The 19,703-nt window shown below is 39.6% G+C and overlaps 1 protein-coding gene and 1 long non-coding RNA gene across 3 annotated transcripts in view; one reads left to right on the forward strand and one right to left on the reverse strand.

Annotated features, from left to right (window-relative positions):
- GALNT18 (polypeptide N-acetylgalactosaminyltransferase 18) overlaps positions 1-19,703 on the forward strand; it is a 334,795-nt gene that overhangs the window by 249,160 nt on the left and 65,932 nt on the right. For both annotated transcript variants that reach the window (XM_081918367.1, XM_081918366.1), the window contains one exon: positions 16,488-16,671. In XM_081918367.1, coding sequence (XP_081774493.1) covers positions 16,488-16,671 — 184 coding nt within the window. The remainder of the gene's footprint in view (positions 1-16,487; positions 16,672-19,703) is intronic.
- Positions 5,078-7,534, reverse strand: LOC309374209. Its single transcript, XR_014170398.1, has 2 exons — positions 6,089-7,534; positions 5,078-5,470 (listed from the first exon to the last, which is right to left on the reverse strand). It is a non-coding gene; the product is annotated as an uncharacterized lncRNA (long non-coding RNA).

A 19,703-nucleotide genomic window follows, 5' to 3' on the forward strand; every position in this document is an offset into this window, starting at 1 on the left:
AGTCTAGTTTAAAGCTAAAGAGCCATCAGAAGAGGGGACAGGTCCTTGAAGTTGCCTCTCATCATTTAGCAGCTGGACAGCGGACTGAGCAGGCATACAGATCACCTGGCTTTCCCCACTGTAGAGAGATGTATTGTATTTCAATTATGTACTATTTATTTCATAAAATGTATACACCGTTTGATTGTTAGAAAACCTCACATTTATTTAAAACATTTAAAAGATAAAAGCAACAATAAACTAAAAACACACGCCAACATTATTCATGTTTGGGTAGGAAGTAGGTTGCCAAACTCTGCTTTCCATATTAACAAGCTTTATTGAGATTAGGGGTGGATATTGAAGGGTTCGTTTAAAGTCCATTAACCAAGAAGCACTTCTTAAACCTGGCACAACTTTATTACTACGGCTAATTAATTACTTTTTGCGAGTTCTGCCAGTGAGCTATTCCCAAGGTTTTTCAAATTATTTTGACAAAATTTATTCTTCCTTTGTGTGGCAGAAAGTACTACTAATTTTTGATGGATGTCAAGGTAAAGGTAATCGATTATGATGATCCAGGCTGCAATTATATAAAATGGCTTTTGAGGCAGTGAAGAAAATTAGTGATATATGTGCACATTGGAAAGTTAATTCCTTAAAGTTATAAAGTACTCTCATGAATTTGAGTGATCTACAGGAATATTGCTGAGAATTCTAAGAGAGTTTACATCCAAGAAAGGCATCTTATGTTCATTCATGATAAAAACAAGTATGCAGTTGCTGTAAATAAAAAAATCTGTTCAACAAAACATTCAAAACCTTCTGATTTTGTCAAATCTTTTGTCCCAATAAAAGGGATATAATTGTTATTAGAGGAACTGGCTGGAAAGTTATCTGGTTAGGCACTTCAATCTTTACAAGAGATGGGTTTTATATGGTATTTTACAGTGCTATAAATCCAGTCCTGTTCTTATAAAACAGCTTTATTATTATTATTGTTAATAGATACTTGTGTTTTTATCAAATTTTGTTGCTAGCTGCTTTGCACTTTTAGAAAAGGTGGAATCTAAATGTTATAAATATGAAATGTGTAAAAGCTCCTTGACAAAAGGTTTAGTGCCCCACAGTAAATACAAAGTCTCATTTAAAGAATTTAAAGTGTCCCAACTATCTGATGTTGAAGCTCTCCATACTTAAGTGCCGTTGAACTCAGTGGAGGTTCCTTCTGAGAAGATACGCATGGAGTTGTAGTGTGAAATACACTAATTTTAAGTCTCTTTTTTTGTGTAAGGGTGACATTAATTTCATTTTAAAATGGTCTTTTGAATGCTCATGGAAACAGGCTCATGGTGAAAGGGGAGCAATTTAATTAAGGCTCAGGTTTAAAATAAAATAGATCTTGAAGATTCATAGTGCAATCCTGTGCATGCTATGAGGTAGCAAGCCCCGCCATGTTCAAGAAGGGCTTAGTCTTAGGAAAGTGTGTCAGGGATGGCCATCTCAGTGCTCTGCTGATAAAACCCAAAGACTCTTGTGCATGTGCCAAGTGCTTCCACGTGTGTGCTGGAGCTCTCTGAATTGCCCCAACTGGCAGGACTCAGGAAGGGGCAGACAGGCTACAGTATGAAGGAAGCTTTTTGGTAGTCCTTTTGACACATGCACATTAAAGATGTTTCATTTATATGTATAACATGATTTTAATTTTGCCATATAAATTATTTCAAAGAGTGCTGAGAGAGACCTAGAGGGGTAAATTGTGGAATGTCTCTCTTGAGATTATGATTGGCAATAGGCCATATTTGTGAATGAAAAGATTAACCCTATATGTAAAAGATAGGGTTCCAGTGGGGTAGCCACCTTTGTTGCTGGAAAACACACACACACACAGTCCTGTGACATGGTAAAGAATTGATAAATTTATTGTGGCATAAGCCTTTGTGACTATAGTCTGTTTCATCAGATGAACAAAATGGAGTTGTTGTTTTTTTTAAAAAAAGTGGGGACTATTCACAAATCTCAGAAACTCTCTTCATTCAAGGTTCTACAGCCTGATTCTGCCCAATATCACTTTGTTTTCTGAGATCAACAGGGGGAGGTGTTTTTTTTACACTGCAGCACCTTCACACACCACCTTTAATTCAGTTTCCAGAGACTTGCTGGTGTTGTGGGAAGTAGCAGCGTGGCCTGGGGCCTCTCCCATAACCAGTGGTACGGAAGAGAGTAGCAGATCAGCAGCTTCCACTCCCAAGGCAATATGAGAAATGGGCCTTAGACTGGCTCTCAGATTCTGAAAGCTATTCAGTGGTGAGCATACTCTTGATCAAGATGCCGTAGAAAAAGATAGACACTATTGCTTAGAAATAGGAAGCTTTTATCCTGGAATTGTTACATAGTGGTCCTTGGAAATACCACAGGGAATTATAGCTTGGCTAAATCTGTTGTAAATGTTGCCCCACCTGTAAGAGGCTCATTGGTACGGTGGTTTGTATGTTTTATATATCTATAGTAAGCTGCCAGGATGAACACACCCTTAAAAGAAAATTACCAGCTGGGTTCTCACTCATCATGTAGGTTGTCAGCAGGCACACACTATGCCAAGAGTAACACTAATGAGCAGATTAGCATATTTAGTTTAAAAATAAATTGCATCCCGAATGAAACAGAATTTAAGCAGGAGGAAATGTTTCCCAGTGTGCTGTGGGATGCTAATAAGCAATTGTGCTGCTTTTATCATAATGGAAAAAAACAGAAATGGATTTGGGTTTCTGATTAGTACCAAACATTTTTCAATTCCTGGTTCCTTTCTGCATCTAAGCTCTAGTAATCACCTTGCTTTGCACAACATAATGAAATATATTAAAAAGCAAGCCAACTGTATTAAAATATGTTTTCATTTGTAGCCATTATCATAATTATTGCTGTATCCTCTGATACTTCCCATTAATAAAGCTAAAACTAAACAATACTTCCCATTAATAAAACTGAAACTAAACAGCAACTATGAAACATTAACAGCTGGTATTAAAAGGCTATTTAAACAGAAACAAGGCAATTTATGTCTTTATAAAGCTGATGTGTAACGTCTGAAGAGATGTTTTCTGAATTAGGCCCTTACATCATAACACATAAATCAATTAAACTGGATTGCTTGGACCTAAACCAATTTAGTTCCATTGACTCTAATGGTAGTTAATGGGCTGATATCCAGGTATATTCCACAAGCTCTAAACTCTAGCATGAAGATCGTAATTCATGCTCTGAATGTGGAACAATGCGAGATGCACAAGTGACAGTGATGAACAGAAACTTTGTTTAATTGAATGTATAAACAGTGTCCAATACACAGTGCCATCTTTGGAATGCATCTTGCAAAATGTATAAAGACGTCAGAATAAATCATGCCATTCTGAATTAAGCATGTTTCTTCTGCTACACTTTCTGTTAAGGGTGTGGCATTTAAACATCAACAAAAATAGGGTAGATTTCCATTAACGTTTCCACATACCAATTTATAGTTATAGATGCAAATTTAGAAGCAATTACTCCAAATTAAATAGAAGTATAGTACAGAGGAGATGACTTGTTATTTTTGTGATCTGCAAAGATACTGTACAGCTGATTAGACGTACTTCATCCCTCTATGCTTATCACATCATGACTTGAGCCATCTGATGTTCAGTTGCAAATATTTTTTGTTCTCTGTTCACACATTCAGCGCCATGCGATTGCTGTACACTTAATCAAATGATGAATATGTGAGTGTGAACCAGGACTGAAACTGGAAGAAGTGGGGTTTGGATATGTGGTGAACTCAGGATGGTGGTGTGAGTGGTGGAATGGTTTCCCTTTGGCCAGGATAATCCACAGCAATCAATTAAGTGAGTAGCCACAAATTAGTCAAGCATAGTAGACACCTCAGACTTTTTCAGCTCTTGGGTGTGGCTGATAAAAGGCCTTTGGAATGCAGATGCCATTAACAAACAAAAAACCCTTCTTTCTTCTACAGTAGCAATCACCATTCATCAAAGTACGAGGTTCCAAGATGCTATATATAGTTGTGGTAACATTCTGGAACTGCTTATGTATTTTAAATGAGAACATATCAAGCTGAATAATAACAGCATGTATAGGGCAGACTCTGAGATACAGATACTTGTATCAGAAATTTGAAAATGAAACCTTCCATATCAAATATGCACCCTACAATATAAAACATGATGCGAAATGACAGATACAATGTGAGGACAGTTTTGAACCCTAATTCTAAATGGCATAAAAATGCCCTCTTGGCCCATAAATCAATCCCGTTGTCAGTTATGTCAAAAGTGAAGATCAAAGAGGTAGATGATGGAGTGTTGTATTGTACTACTGTCGGCCTTGTAGACACTGTTACAGCATCATCAGGGTCACTTTCTGTCATGATTACTCAAATCTGATCCACTCATCTGATTCCACTTAATGGAAAACCGTCCTCCCAAGTTCATAAAGTTGTCATACATTAACTATTGATTTGACTTGTGACTAACAATATGATACGTGAGCTCTGATGAACCTTCTTAGGAATACAATAGCTATGTGATTTCCATACAATTCAGGATAAGTCAGAGTGTCTTCATATAACTTGATTCCATCTTAAGGTTACTTTTTCTTCTTCAATCAATAAAGTTGATTGGCACAGTGCAGAATCTAATTATATTGCACATTTATTGATTGTGTAACAAATATGACAAAGATAAGTTCTTTCCATTGGGGAATCGTTACTTTTCTAGTATTGTAAAATATATATATATATATGTCTATCAACTCAATGGGATGCAACTAATCCATTTGGCTTCCCCAGGTCCTATAGTTTTCACAAATCACACTAAAATGGTGAAACTCCCCTGTTTGGAAAATACAGTATTTAAATTGCTGACTTTCTTTCAAAGAATGTGTAACTCTTCTTCTGTATTACATTCACGAGTTTAGTGTCCAGAAGATTTGATTTGAACCTTTTCAAGCAGCTTCCAAGTATGGCAGCCAGTTTGTTGAATCCTTCGGTTACAAATGAAAAAATGACTTGAATAACTCCTCAATAGGTGTTTCTCTCTCTCTGCTGCATTTAAACAGTTTGTGGTGTGGTGGTGTCAGAGCCAGTCTACTGTTGAGACGAGGTGAAGCACCTACTTCAGGTGGTGGAGGTGCAAGAAGCAGAGTCCCGCTTACCTTACTGCTTTCAGCACGCTGTGTTGCCACTCGTCTTCCCCATCCTGGGGTGGAGAAGACAAGCAACAATGCCTTGTAGAACACCTAGACTCTCACTGTGTTCAGCAAGAGGGGGAGCAGTCTGGTGGTGGAGGAAGTGGTGGTGGGTCACAGCGCAGCGGCATGGCTTGGTGTGGCATGGGAGCAGGAAGTGGCAGGAAGGCCTCTCCTGGGTAGTGCGTTTCCTTTCTCATTCTCAACAGGGATTATCTGTGCTGTTGCTGTGGAGGAACACTCCAACTGGCTAGAAATAAGCATCATTTTAAAGACATTATTGCAAGAATTCACTTTTCTCTAACTTGCACTAGAGTTAGTTTGTACTTCTTAAGAAACTGGTCTGCCTTCAAAAAGAAAAAAAGAAATAAGCCTAAAGGAGATTTCACATAGAAAGCAAAATGAATAAATAAAATAAAATAATCGCATGACAGTCTTATAAAGGAAACATGTGTTTTAAACAATGGGTTTTAGGTTATAATTATTCTACTATTTAAAGTTCAATGCATTTTATTTATCTTCTTCCCTCCTTTCTTTTCTGTTCCTAAGAAGCCAAACAGAACTCTAAACCAGCATTAAGATTTCCTATCAAAGAGAAAAACAGAAGCTTGCTGTTTCCATTTGCCAGATTTAAGTTCAATCAGGAGAGACCCATTAATTTATGCACTGTAAATATGCATATGTACTCTTCTTGTTGGCCACAGCAGTTTCTGAATTCAGACAGTTTAAACATAGCCTAATTTAGTGCAAACTTCATTCATTCTGTTTTGGTGTCTCCCTTTACCTGTCTCATTACACTGAGGACCTTGTTATTCATTTGTCTGTCTGGGTTGTTATAGGAAGCATATGGTAGTTATTTTAAACCTACCTGATGACAATGGTTAGTTCTTTTTGGGTGCTTTTAATAACTGCATGACAAGGGAGAAATTCAGCAGGTGCTGCTTTCCCTTTTATGGAGCTAGAATGACAGCAAAGCCTTGTGCAGAGATTTGGTGGTGTTATTGTCTATTTATGGTGAGAAGTTCATGATCCACCCTGCCTCTGTACCAGAATCGTACAGTGCTGGGGGTCATGAACCAGTAGAGCCCAGGCGCCTTATTCCTTGTATCACTGGAGTAGTTCTCATGTGGAGGGGACTATCAATCCTCCCGCTGCTGGCCAGAGCAGGCCCTGCTGCTCTTCAGCCCAGCTGAACCAGGTGGCTTCAGGAACCAATAGAAATACAACAGTTGCTCCAGGTTTTTCATTCTGAGCAATTTGCCTCTGAGAAGTTGAAGAGGATCCTCTTGTGTCACCTCATTGTCTGCATGCCTATTCTAGAACCTGGACATCACCCATCTTCAGCCACATCGTCTGCCTCTGGCTCTTCTGGGATCAGACCTATGTCCTCTTTCTGTATCAGACCAAAGGCCCATCCTGTTCTCACAGTAGCCAACCAAATGAGCACGAGAGCTCTGCAAACATAATTTGAGTGAAACAGCACTCTGAGAAACCCATCAACCAGTATTTAGAGGCATGGTGTCTCTGACAGCAGAGGGAGAACATAGTCCTTGTGGGTAATAGACACTGACAGCCTTAACCTCCATGAATTTGCCTAATCCTATTTTAAAGCCATCCAATTTGGTGGCCATTACCCTTGTCGAGACCTGAAAGATGTCATGTGTATCATAGAATGCTTTATTAATAATAATTAATTACCCACCCGTTACCGAAATGTCTCAGGGTAGGTTCTAACAATTAAAACACATTTCAAGAACAGTTTAAAGTAACTGTTAACCACAAAAATAAGGTGGGTCCTGAAATATATGCATCTCAAGTGACAAAAGCCATGTAAAGAGGTGTGTTTTAACAGGCCAGTGTAGGCACATTCACTTCCCATGATCTGTAGTGTACAGACATTACATGCACACATTCTACTGTATCTGTTGACACCTGGGCACGTGCAAAGAGTGGGCACTTCTGCTAGAATCACAATTGTCCATCCAAGCCCACAGAAAGATGGTACTGAATGCCTGCCCAGGGCTATTCTATGTACTCAGTAAACTTATTTAAAAATTACAACAAATTCTCACTCTCCTTCTCAGCTGTGCCTGTTCCAGCAAACTCTGACTTGCCTCTGATGGCTCACCTGGTTTTATATAACAGAAAATCCAAGAGTTACAGCTGTCTATTGTGCTGACTTCACTGCCCTGTGCAGCTGATGAGATTCACAGACACCAGTGCACTTGAAAGCATATAATTCTATCAGTCCTTCCTATTTGGCCATTCACTTCAAAAAGAGGGGGGAAAGGGTGTGTGTGACAAGATTATAAAATAAGTAAATGAGTAAATAAGTAAATAAGTAAATAAATGATAATGTGTCTGCAGTGTTCGCTGCTTTTGCTATCACATTTTTGTCCCTGGTTTGGTTTGCAAGCGAAGAAGTGTTATAAGCATCTTTAATAATCTGCATCACATTTGAGGATATGAAAAACAGATGGTAGGCGTTCCACAGAAAACTGTGTGAGGATCCAGACTGGGAGATCTGGATTTTGATGACATTTATTTTCGCAAACCAGATTTCATGTGAAATGGGAACGTTAACTAGGTTCTGGAAAGCCTTTCTGATCTGCTGGAAGGGATGGGGAGGGAGAACTGAGCAAGACCCCAGAAGACTTGCGTATGGGATCTCTCGAAGCAATAGTCGAGTGAAAAAGCACACTTTGCAGATCATGGTCCATTACTAGGGATGCAGCAGCCTACATCACAGAAGCAAGAAGATGGGACAAGGCAGGACACAAGAGCAACTGGTAAACATGTGGGAAAGCAGCTCTGACAGTGAAGACAGAGCAGAGGCCAGAAGATGAGATGGCACTGTTGGCTCCATCGCTTAGAAAAAGAAGAGGTTTTTAAAAAGATTTTAAAGTACAACCTTGTCAAAATACTTATTTATTTTGTATGTGAATTTATTATTATGAATGAGAAATGGACTATATTGCCTTCTTCCCAGCTTCTCCTTTGCAACTTTACACAAAAAGACAACCTTGTAGATCAGCCCACAAGAGATACAGTGGTACCTTGGGTTACAGACACTTCAGGTTACAGACTCCGCTACCCCAGAAATAGTACCTTGGGTTAAGAACTTTGCTTCAGGATGAGAACAGAAATTATGCGGCGGCGGCAGCAGGAGGCCCCATTAGCTAAAGTGGTACCTCAGGTTAAGAACAGTTTCAGGTTAAGAACAGACCTCCAGAACGAATTAAGTTCTTAACCCAAGGTACCACTGTACTAGTGTGCAATACCCAACACCCCTTCAGATCCTGCTAGGCACTGGCAAAAGAGGAACTTTGCTTTCCATCTGTCCTGCTCCTCATTCCTTGCTGCACTTCATTTAGGACACAGAAGAGAGCATTTTTCTGCTTTAGCAATTTGTTTCTTTGCTGGAAGAAGAGGAGGGATAGAGTGCTGCATACCTCCTCTGCTATTCCATCTATTTCTCTGCTTTGAATTCATTCTTGTCTATGGCTTCCAGGCTATTGTTTTAAATGCAAGGCTATCCTAAAATGAGATTACTAGTTGTAGCAGGAAAGACAAGTAAAGAGAATTTTTTTCTTTACTGAGATCTAACCTAAATTTTATTTTGTGTATCATATTGGTAATGTTAATTCTAGGTATGAGGGATCCACAAATACAGTTGCCGGTTTACCAGTGACCACCATGAAATAATTTATGGCAAGCCTTTATTGTACTCCATCTTAAGAGCAATAACATTTCTTTAAAAAAAAGAGATTGACAACACGGAGAATCACAGCATGTTTCTTTCAAAATAGTGGTTGGCTCTGTCATGCTGGATGTAGCATCAGTGTCAGCAATTGGAGAGAATTGCTGCTTTCTACACACACACACACCCTCCTTGAGCTTCCAGATGAGGTCAAACAAGGCACACATTCCTTGTAAGATTCCATCTTTGAGTATTACTTATCTTCCTAAGATTTCTTTAACACCTAGAAGTATAGGACAGAAGCCCTTTTCTGCAGTCCTTTCTTGACAATAGCTGTGCAAACCTCGAGCTCACCTGACCAAGTATCGGATAGCGATAATAACAGGCAGAAGCTCTTTATATGCATTTTGTGTTCATAATTCAATCCTAAGAACCTCAAGCCTAAGACACTCCAAAGTGTAAGAAGCTTCTGCTACAAATTCATATTATAACTCGTGCAGTAAGTGATATGATATGTGATGTTGTGGAAAGTCTCATTTGCAGCAAGCACCAGGGTTCTTTGTTCATTGAATGGAGAAGGTGATCCTTTTGCAGTTTGAGTCATCTTGCCTTGAAAAAGGAATGTGAGACATCACATGTAAAAATAAAATTGTTCTCACATTGTGAATAAGGGCAGCAGAATGTATTGGACATCAAGGAATTTGATTAGATTGTATTCCTGCTATGTTCTGCAGAAGTCTAGTTCACTGATTAAATAGCAACAGTGCCAATATTAGAACTAATATTGTATTTGGTTGAGAATGCAGGACAGAATGAATTAGGTTGTGTATATCAAACCATAAGTTAATGAGAAATTGAGAATGAGCGAGTGAGTGCTATATTTTACCAAGTGAAAGACAGTCATGAATGAAAGGCAACAGCTAATCATTGGACAAGGTTATATTTTCAGCTATTCTCCTTTGAGAGCCATCTTTCTGAATGGGGATGCAACACTCAACTTTGTTCTCCTATTACTCCTTGTCTGTGTTTTTCAAGTAGACCATACTAGCAACCTTGTATCCAGGATTGCTTGGGAATTCTAAGAAACTAAAAAAATGAATGCAGTTTTGAAATTGGTTAAAATCAGTGCAATTTTGAAAAGTTCAGTCTGCCATCTTGATTCAAAATGGCATCAAATTAGATCCAGACCTGTGCATCAATCTCAAGAACCACCGTACAAAATTTGGTTAAAATCTTTGCAGTTTTGAAAGGCTCCAGCTGCCATCTAATTTTCTTGAAACATACTGTAGATGAAAACATGCTCCTTGATCTCAGGCAAATGTAGTTATGATATCTTCAGATGTGTCCAAATGTATAGTTGCCAGAGAAATAACCCTCCAAAATATATAGTAGATTAATTCATTTATTCATTTACCATGCGTCTGTTCAAGACCCAAAGCAATTAGGTCATGATGCCAACTGGAAATGATGCAAGCTGATGTAATTAGAGTTGAGCTAAATTGTTATGAATTTGAGCGGTCTGGTCGTCAATCTATCTTACAGGCCACACAGCTTAGGGAAGCTCCCAAGTTTTGGAGCAAAGCAGCTGTGTAATCCTTCTTTTGGCAATAGTTGTCCAATCCTTGAACTTGTCTGACCAAGTCTGGGGTAACCAGACAGCTAAAATATAGGTAGGGATTTTTTATATACCTTTTGTAAACCTTCCTCACTTTTACCAACTGCATGGCCTGTGAGGAGGTCTTGCAGAGAGAGATGAACTGACTCTGCCCAAGCTTGAGTTCATTGCTGGGGTTGGGGGTTGGAACAGCTGTCCTTGCTTCCAAGGTTTAGAAGACTTCCTGGCCTATGGCTTGTGGGCTAGCTTGGGAAATGTATGAAGTATCTTGGAGACTTAAAAATCATTTGGGTGGCTGGGTAATTACATAGTTCAGCATAAGCTGCAATCATTTCCCAGGTTACATCTCTTTTGTATGTGGAAAGCCAAGTGAACTTCTTCCCCTCACTCAATGTGATATACTCTTCTTCCCCTCACAGAGGCCTAAGGTAAAGGCCACAGGCCAAGAACACACTTCGGGTTCTTACCCCTTAAATAAGCCAAAGGCTTCTGCCTTTTCCAGGAGCTTGGCTTTTAAAGTACCTGGAGGTGGGAGGCAAAATAACTATCAAATATAATATAAAATAACTATAAAACAAATTACTCCAGGAGTTGCAGGTGGAATATAGGCAACTACTTCCTTCCTCAACTAACAATGAAGAAGTGTGTTTTGAATCCCCCCCCAATCTTGTAAACTGTATTAAATTTTTTATAGAGGTGGAAAGAGGAGTAGAACCAGTGCTTTTTTCCGGGGGGACATGTGGGGACTCAGATGTACACATACCCCTAAACATTTTGTGAATCTTTGTACTTTTGTCCATTTACTGTATTTATTTTTCCCAATATGAACTATAAAATGGTGATTTTCTTGAGTCAAAATGAGAGCACCCCCTAAACATTTTTTAAAGAAAAAAAGCACTAAGTAGAACTATGATGCACAAACCATAGGTCAGTGGTGGAGTCTATGCTTTTCATGCAGAAGGCTCAGCCTTTGGGGAGAGTTGTGCCTGAAATCCGAGAGAGCCACTACCAGTCAGTAGTGGACCAGTCACTACCAGACATTTCCAAGTCTGGTAAGCCCATGGTCTGGCTTGCTATCAGGCATCTTCCCGAGGTATTGGCAATTGTAAAAACGATTTGCTAGGGATGAATCCCTGTCCTCTAGCACACTTTGTTACTGTACTCTGAAACTGTCAAAGGCAATTAGATTCAAAGCCATTTTATGTTTCAGCAGAGCTGATCTATATGAGAAGTATGACAAATTTCATACTTGAAATTCTTTGTATTCTACAAGAAAGCTTTGTTGCTTTAAGGCCCTGGCAGCATGGTACGTGCATCAGAAAGGTCAGGATGATATGTTTCTGTCAAGAAATGCATTCAATTTGGGTAGCGGGGGGAGGAATTGATAAAAGTACGCACAACGCAGAGGTGACTTTGAGCATCTACCAAATCCAGCCATGATCCTGGGTGAAAAGCTCCCATTTATGTCAGATTTGTACTTTAACAATCTTGACAAGATAAGGCCTAAGGACAAAAGTCAATGGCTTGCTCTTTAAGCGCCTGATGAATAAGACCAGTTGCTGCTAGAGCGCCACATCACCGACTGAGCAATGAGCCTCTCAATGGTGTGTGAAGGGAGATCCCATTCCAACTTTTCTTTACCACTCTGTGAAAGGTCTTAGGTCATTTGTACTATGATCACTTTATTAACACAAGAGAAATACCTGCACCAGATCCAATCTCCCAGCACTTTACCTATGCTTAAGTTCTGTTACTGTGTCTACCAGAGCCACACAAGGCTGAAGACTAAGGGTGGATTTAAGGTGGGTGAGTCTGCCTTTGTCCATGTGTGATTATGCCACAGGAGCATATTTGTCTATATACACACTCAAGTGCCTGTTATTATAATTTGAATTGGCCTACATGTACTATGTATGAGTGCCAGAGACACAAACCTGTTTATTATGGTGCGTTCAACAGACATAAACATTGAACAAGAATCTTCTTAAAATGATTAATTGCCTCTTAAAATACTGCATGGTACAAAATTTAACTTTAGACAAATGTAATTGTGGGTCTTTGGGCCTTGGTGAGGGTCACTTACATAGAGAATGAGGTGCGTGTGTGAAATGAAACCAGCTGTGCCCAGAACCCAGATTTATTCTGTCGTCACCTGAATATAGGGAAAGTTTGGTTTCAATATTTAAGACAAATTGATAGTGGAGAAGCATTTACGGTACAAGTGATGAAATATAAACAAAACTGTCCTTGAATGGAGGCTGAACAAATAACGATTCTGCTGGAGGTATTGATCTTTAAGTCCTTGAGGTAGTGGGCTATGTTTTCCAGTAATGCTTTCCCATTATGCATTTGACTTGGCATAGAAATGCTGCGTACGTAGCTAAATGCTTAAACATTACACTAAATGGAGGGTCCTGAGCTTCCACAGTGGTGAACAAAGACAGACACAATGAATGGAAGGTGGAGTTTTATATGGATATTTTGATACAAAGACGCTTAAAAACACACACACATGCCACAATTTTGTGAAAGAGAAAATACATTGCGTTCGAAAACGTGACAGGGCAGTTCCCCCACCCCTGTCTTAAAAAGAAATGTTGATGATATACCTTAAACTGATATACCTTAACAGTGAGGGTTCGCAAATCCACAGGAAGTCTTCACAAACACAGGACACTTCCTGCTTCAAATAGCTAAGCTACACTCACCCCACTAGTGCACTCCCATGCGCACACCCATCCACACTCCTCTCATATGTTTTCTTAAGACTTCATGGTAATTTCTCAAGAGGGCTTTAAACGAATGGGGAAATGGTGCTGAAGCTTCAGTCAGCTGGGCTCATCTACTAAATTATTATCTTCTGAATGCTAGGTACTGGGTGAGGTATATGTGCGAATAGGTATCAGGGGCACTCACCCACTGTGCAAAATCTTTCCACGCCTTTCATAACTTGTGAAAACTTGCCCAAAGGGAGCCTGTTGTGCAGCAGAAGAAAATATTTGCCAAATATGCCTCTCGCTTTGGCTCATCCCTACAAAGTGTGTGCTTTGTTTAACTGAGAGAGAGAGAAAGCCACAACCCCAAAGCTGCAGCAGAATCTTTTCAGCACAGAGATGGAACGTGTGGTCAGAGCAGAACGAAGGCACATGTGAAGGGGGCATAAATAATTCATTTCCTCCCTTTGTTTCCATTCATCCCATTGTTTATTTTGAAAACGTGACAGGGCAGTTCCCCCACCCCTGTCTTAAAAAGAAATGTTGATGATATACCTTAACTTCCGGCTCTTTTTCTCAGTCACGTTAATATTCATTTGCAAAAGTAAATTGGTTCATGTAGTCATTTACTTGGAATTTATGTACTAATATTTAGACTCCAGAGTGTTTTAATTAATGCAATGTGATAAGGGGAGACTTTTGTGCTAAGAACGTTTTGGGGAATGATGCAGATGAAAAATGCCTTTCTTTCAGATCTCTTCTACTTCAGCACCTGTCCTACTGATGGGGCTCAGCAGCATTAGAACTATTTCATTTGCAATAATAATTTTCCAATATTTTAACATGGGACCGCAGTGGAGAGATTTTGGCATGGACATGGACAGAAGAATTTACTATTACTAAATATGGAGGCATGGTGGTGGGAATTACTGGAAGTAAAGTTGATATTGAAGAAAAAACATGGTTGACATTTACTACTAATAATAATAATTTGGGAACCCCTCTTGGACTTTTTATGGGAAAAGAAAATACTTGGACTTGGAGGAGATAATTGTTTAACAGAAAGTGGAGAAGTTGGGTGTTATCATGGACTGAATGTCTTAAATAACATTTTTAAAAATGTAACCAGCAGACAGAAAATCAGAAGTCCTTTTAATTTTTCTTTAAATTTTTCTTTATTTTTTCTTTCCCCTTTTTTCTTCTCTCTCTTTCATTTCTCTTCTGGCTTTCTTCTCTTTATTTCTCTCCCCTTCCCCTGCTCTTCTCTTTCTCCTTAGGCATCTTCCGCTAGGGTGCACCCATGGGGGGGATGGCTGGTGGAGGGACCTGGGTGTGAGAGGCAGGGAAATGCTGGTCTCCCAGGGTGAGAGGCTAGGAGGAGAAAAGAAAGAAAGATCCTCAGTGAGAGCTAAGAGGGGCTATTGCAGGCACAGGCAAAGTCAGCCCTCCAGATGTTTTTGGCCTACAACTCCCATCATCCCTAGCTAACAGGACCAGTGGTCAGAGATGATGGGAATTGTAGTCCCAAAACATCTGGGGGGCTGAGTTTGCCTATGCCTGGGCTATTGGGTTAAGAACAACCTTTAAGAGACGACTCTGTATTCTATTTGTATTTTTTGAAGATTTCCCCCCCCCATTAGTTTTCTATATCTTACCATATAATGAAATTTTAAAAATAAAATAAAATAAAAAAATTAAAAAACACACACAGTAAATTAGAACTATTTCATTTGCCATCCTGGCTCAGGGCTCATCCAGACTTCTCTTTGTGCCATGATTTTTAGATACAAGTCTGTGCTTTCCAGGCAGGGGTCTGAGCGGTGGGGGGTTTGGGGAGGAGGGGGGGGCTATCCTTCTGCTTTTCCTGGGAAAACTTGCTGTTTACTGCTGAATCGGACATCAATCCGCAGAAAAACCCAATTGATGTTTGTTTCAATTCAGTCCTATTTGTCCAGCAGGACCAACCAACAACCCACTTGGACCTGTGTCTAGAAAGCATGGACCTGTGCCTACAAATCACTGCCCTTATGGAAGTCTGAGTGAGCCCTCAGCACAGTTGCAATGCTGGTTCCATGCAAACCATGATTTGCAAACTGAAGCCCAGCATTTAAAGCATGTAGTCTATTCACTGTAGTCTCCTTTCTGATCATTGATTTAGAAAGCTCAATAATTCTCCTGTGGTTAATTGCTATATACATGTATTTCCTAGTGGTGACCCTACACACTTCGCTGAAGAATCTAAAATGCCTGAAATCCACCTTTTTATAATTTTCATCACAAAGCAGCATATTTATATGAGCTGTCTGTTTTACAGACATGTTAAGAAAACTGAGTATACTCAATAGGCAGTAGCTATGCATCTGCCTCAGGCCTGCCCTACCACCAATCATTTGGCATAATGTTTAAATGTGATGTTAATTCTCATGCACGGATGTTAATTCTCATCCATTATGTACAACCATTCCTCCTTGATTTTGAGATAACTGTGCAGTACTATGGTACACATACAAGAATGCTTGTGCCGATGCCCTATTTTCTTAGGAAAGGGCAATTGTTCATTGATTATGGGGAAACCAAGAAAACAACACAAGATTTACTTTAAGACTTCAAGTGAGTTATAAACAGAGGAGACAGTAATTTTTCCCTTGAGTAGGTTTTTGAGCAGCAACACAAAGCCCTGCAAGTACATTTATACACTGCTGTGTACAGATATATACTTGCATCAGTAGGATATCAGAGCTGTGATATTGTTCTGAGGCTTACTCTAGCAAATATATCAGCAAGGATATTCTGGAAAAGGGTGATAATATTGCTAAGATTTATCTAAGAACAGCATTAAGGAAACAATGTGGTTCACATCCCACTGAAGCAAATGGCCAAACTTCCACTGTGCAGCTCAATCATTTACTGCAGAGATTTTTGTAACTGGGCTGGGCTCCAACAAGGAAGCTGGCTCCTATTTCTTTCCCTTTATGTACACCTCTGGCTTTTTACCACAGGCGTAAACAGCTTATGTAGTATCTTCAAATGTCTTCTCCTGTATTCCTGTGTTTAGCAAAACTGTTGGTGTTTATTCAATGCAAGGGAAACCTGCAGTTTTCAAGACCCCGTTCATCACTCTCCCTTTATATCATACACACAAATAGCCCAACCTATAAGTTGTTTATGATCTGATCTAGATGAGCACATCTCAGAAGTCGGACCGTTGTTCCTAACCTCCTTTGTATTCCTTGTACAGAAGAACTCAAAGAGAAGCTAACAGAATATGTTGATGAGGTGAACACACGGAAGTCTGGGTTCATCAAGGTGGTTCGACACAACAAGCAAGAGGGGCTGATTCGCTCTCGTGTTAGTGGCTGGAGGGCAGCCACGGCTCCCGTAGTTGCACTCTTTGATGCACATGTAGAATTCAACGTGGGATGGTATGTGCCTTGCTGCTTCTGGTCTATGTCATTTGGTAGAGTTTGTCTGCGCATGTTCAGAAAAGTTCTATAGAAGAGTTAATGTAGATCTCTACATTAACTCTAATGTAGGGAGCTAATCCTCTAATGCTGTATTAAATATGTATCCACTGATTAAAAATTCGTTAAGTGGCAACAACTGAAGTCTTCATCATCCTTTAAATTCCACAGGAGTTTGGCCATTGCTTTCAGTGAGTTAATGAATGCAATTAAAATGTACTTAGATTAAATCTGAGCACACAAGTGTGAAAAGTACCCCTATTCCACTGATTTTTTGAGGACTTTGAACAGTGGGGAAACTATTAGTCCATTCAAAATGAACACATAGGATCCTGCCCTCTCTCAGAATTGGCTTTGTTACATTGTCATCTAGCCAAATGCCACTGGCTGTGTAGTACTGTGGCATCATCATCCTGACTGCCTTGACACCTGATTGGTTGGCAGCATGTTAGGCTTAACCTGTTGTTGTTTTAGATGGTGCCAAGGCAGCAGCCAGTCACTCAGGGCTGCAGATAACAGCAAACAATATGAGCAAGAGAAGGATTAAGGATATAATAGCTGTCCCCTCACAAAAGAATAATTGAGATGTACATGTGCACTGACACTTGCATGAAAACAGCCAGGCTGGTGAGATGTAATGCAAGTCCCTGGTGTAACAGGCAGACCATCGGGCTGTTAAAGCCAATAGCTGAAGCTTCATTGGCTTCTCTAGACTCAGCATTACATACAACACTTTAGTAAGTCACATGTAGACAGTTCTTAGTATATAACTAGCTTGGATAGCTTGGTTCAGAACATGCAAATATTATTTGGCTGATAAAATTGAATGAATGCATGCTAATGGCTTAGAAGGTCTTTGTATTGGTAGTGTTACTATTCTTATTTGTTCTTACCCTGTATATAATTCCTGATAAAAGAGTAAGGTGGATTCTGTTTGGGTGGGCATCACCTAGGCAGAAGACATAGAAAGACACAATCTTCAGAGCCTGAAAGGTTGCACAAATCTGACACCTTTTAAAGTGACCATCTCTGTGCCATATAATTGTATTCTATGGAAGTTGATTTCTATGTCAACAGGAGAGGTGAAAGGGGTGGAAGATAATAGGTGTCCGATAAGAAATACAAAGAAAGTGTTTAGCTTTTGAAAATCATGTTTTGAAGAAGAATATGTAAGGAAAGGTAAAAATAGAGATGATGAAGGATAAAACTCAGGGAAAGAGATGTCCCTACATTCTGCTAAAGTGGCAGTCAAAAAGGAACTGAGGGAAGGTGCTCTTTCTGCCCTCAAGCCAGGAATAGCACATGGGACATCTCTGCTTGAGGACAAGGGCCAGAATGTAAAGCTCTAGAAGTTTATAAAGTGCTGCTCTGTGGAGGTGCAGATCCCACATGTCACCACTTGAAGAACGTCAGTTATAGGCAAGTTACCTATATTGAATTTGGCATTGTCCCATCACAGTGGTGGTGCTCTGCAGAAACAGTGAGCCAGCAACTAGCATCATTTTGGTACACACAGCAATTTATCTCACTTTTCACATACAATTCCTCCATTTAGGAAGGTATAATAGGATAAGCTAACGTGCTCAGTTATCTGTTCAGTTTCCTTGAGTGTAAGGAGGGGATTTTTTTTTTTAGCCAAGTGGTTCATAATGTAGTCAGAGTCTAAAAACATTTAAGGGGGTTGTAAAACATGGCCTTAAACTTTGAAATCTTTTTAAAATGAAGGCATCTGTAGTCTTAATATTCCTGTGTGGTCAGATAATGTCAGAGGAGGGCTCTTATCTGTACACACAAAAGGGACAGGGACAGAAGTCCTCCAGAGATATGAATAGGAAAAGAATTTTTGATAGATAAGCTCAACGCATTTTCCGAACAGAGAATTCCAACAAAAGAAAATTGAGATGGGGTATGCAGGTTGGCTGTGTATAGCTAAGAAGCAAGAGTTCTTAAGGTGGATACAGTAGATAGAACTCTGTATTACCACCTGTTCCTTTTGATCCCAGTCCCTGCTGCTTTATACTGTTGAACAGCAGTATGCCCTGTTCCATCTTTCTGCCCTGCTGATCCAAACCTTAAATAGCCTTCTAAACAAACGCACATGCAAACCAAATTACAAAGGGAACACAAAAAATATACACTTCCTTGAATATAAACTTCCTTGGCATTATCTTGCCACTGTGCTATAAATCCTAAAGGCCAGGAAAGTAAGTTGTTTGGCCTTTATGGGTCATTCAGACCTGAGGTTTTGTTGTGCATCTTGTTTTGGTTCTGTTCCTAAAATAGGAACAAGGAACGGCACACTCTTAGTACCACTCTTCACCTTTCTCCAAGACTATGCCATGTGCCAAATGGGCGTAATGTACATCAGTGGCACCATGTACTGGTGCAATTAATTTTGCATTCATCGAACCATCTTGCCTCATTCCCCCCCTCTTCCAAATATACCCAAGACTACAGTTAATTAAAATTGGAGACCTTGCTTACCTCAGCAATAAGCACAACATTGGCTAGGGTTACTAGTAAGAAGGTTTTTGCAATCTCATAGAGTTACATGCATAACTCTATGAGAAAATGGAGCATTCCCTATTCCCATGGTATGTGCAGGGCTTGATTGCTGGATGGCAGCCAAAATGTCTAGTTCTAAGTTGGACGATCTTGAAGTCCTCAGTCTCCTACTTTTTCTTCATTTGTGTGTGCCAGGGGTAGAAGGTGTCCCTAAGCAATCTATTGACATAAAGCATGAGCAGAAATATCCAGTTAATATGCAACAGACGCATCTTATTGTGTGGTTTATGATTAAAGTTAATTATAGTTTTCCAAGGTGCAAAACGTTGCACTAACTTGGAAAGGACTGGGTTTAGCTGTAAATTTTAAAATACAATTCCATCGATAAATCAGTATGGGCATTTCCTTAGAAAATAACAGGTGTTCATATGGAAAGTGGATTCAGATAATGACTCAAATCAATAATTTTCTGTTTGGTGACTGAAACC

This window comes from Podarcis melisellensis (genome assembly GCF_964234715.1).
Source record: "Podarcis melisellensis genome assembly, chromosome: 1".
NCBI lineage: Eukaryota > Metazoa > Chordata > Lepidosauria > Squamata > Lacertidae > Podarcis > Podarcis melisellensis.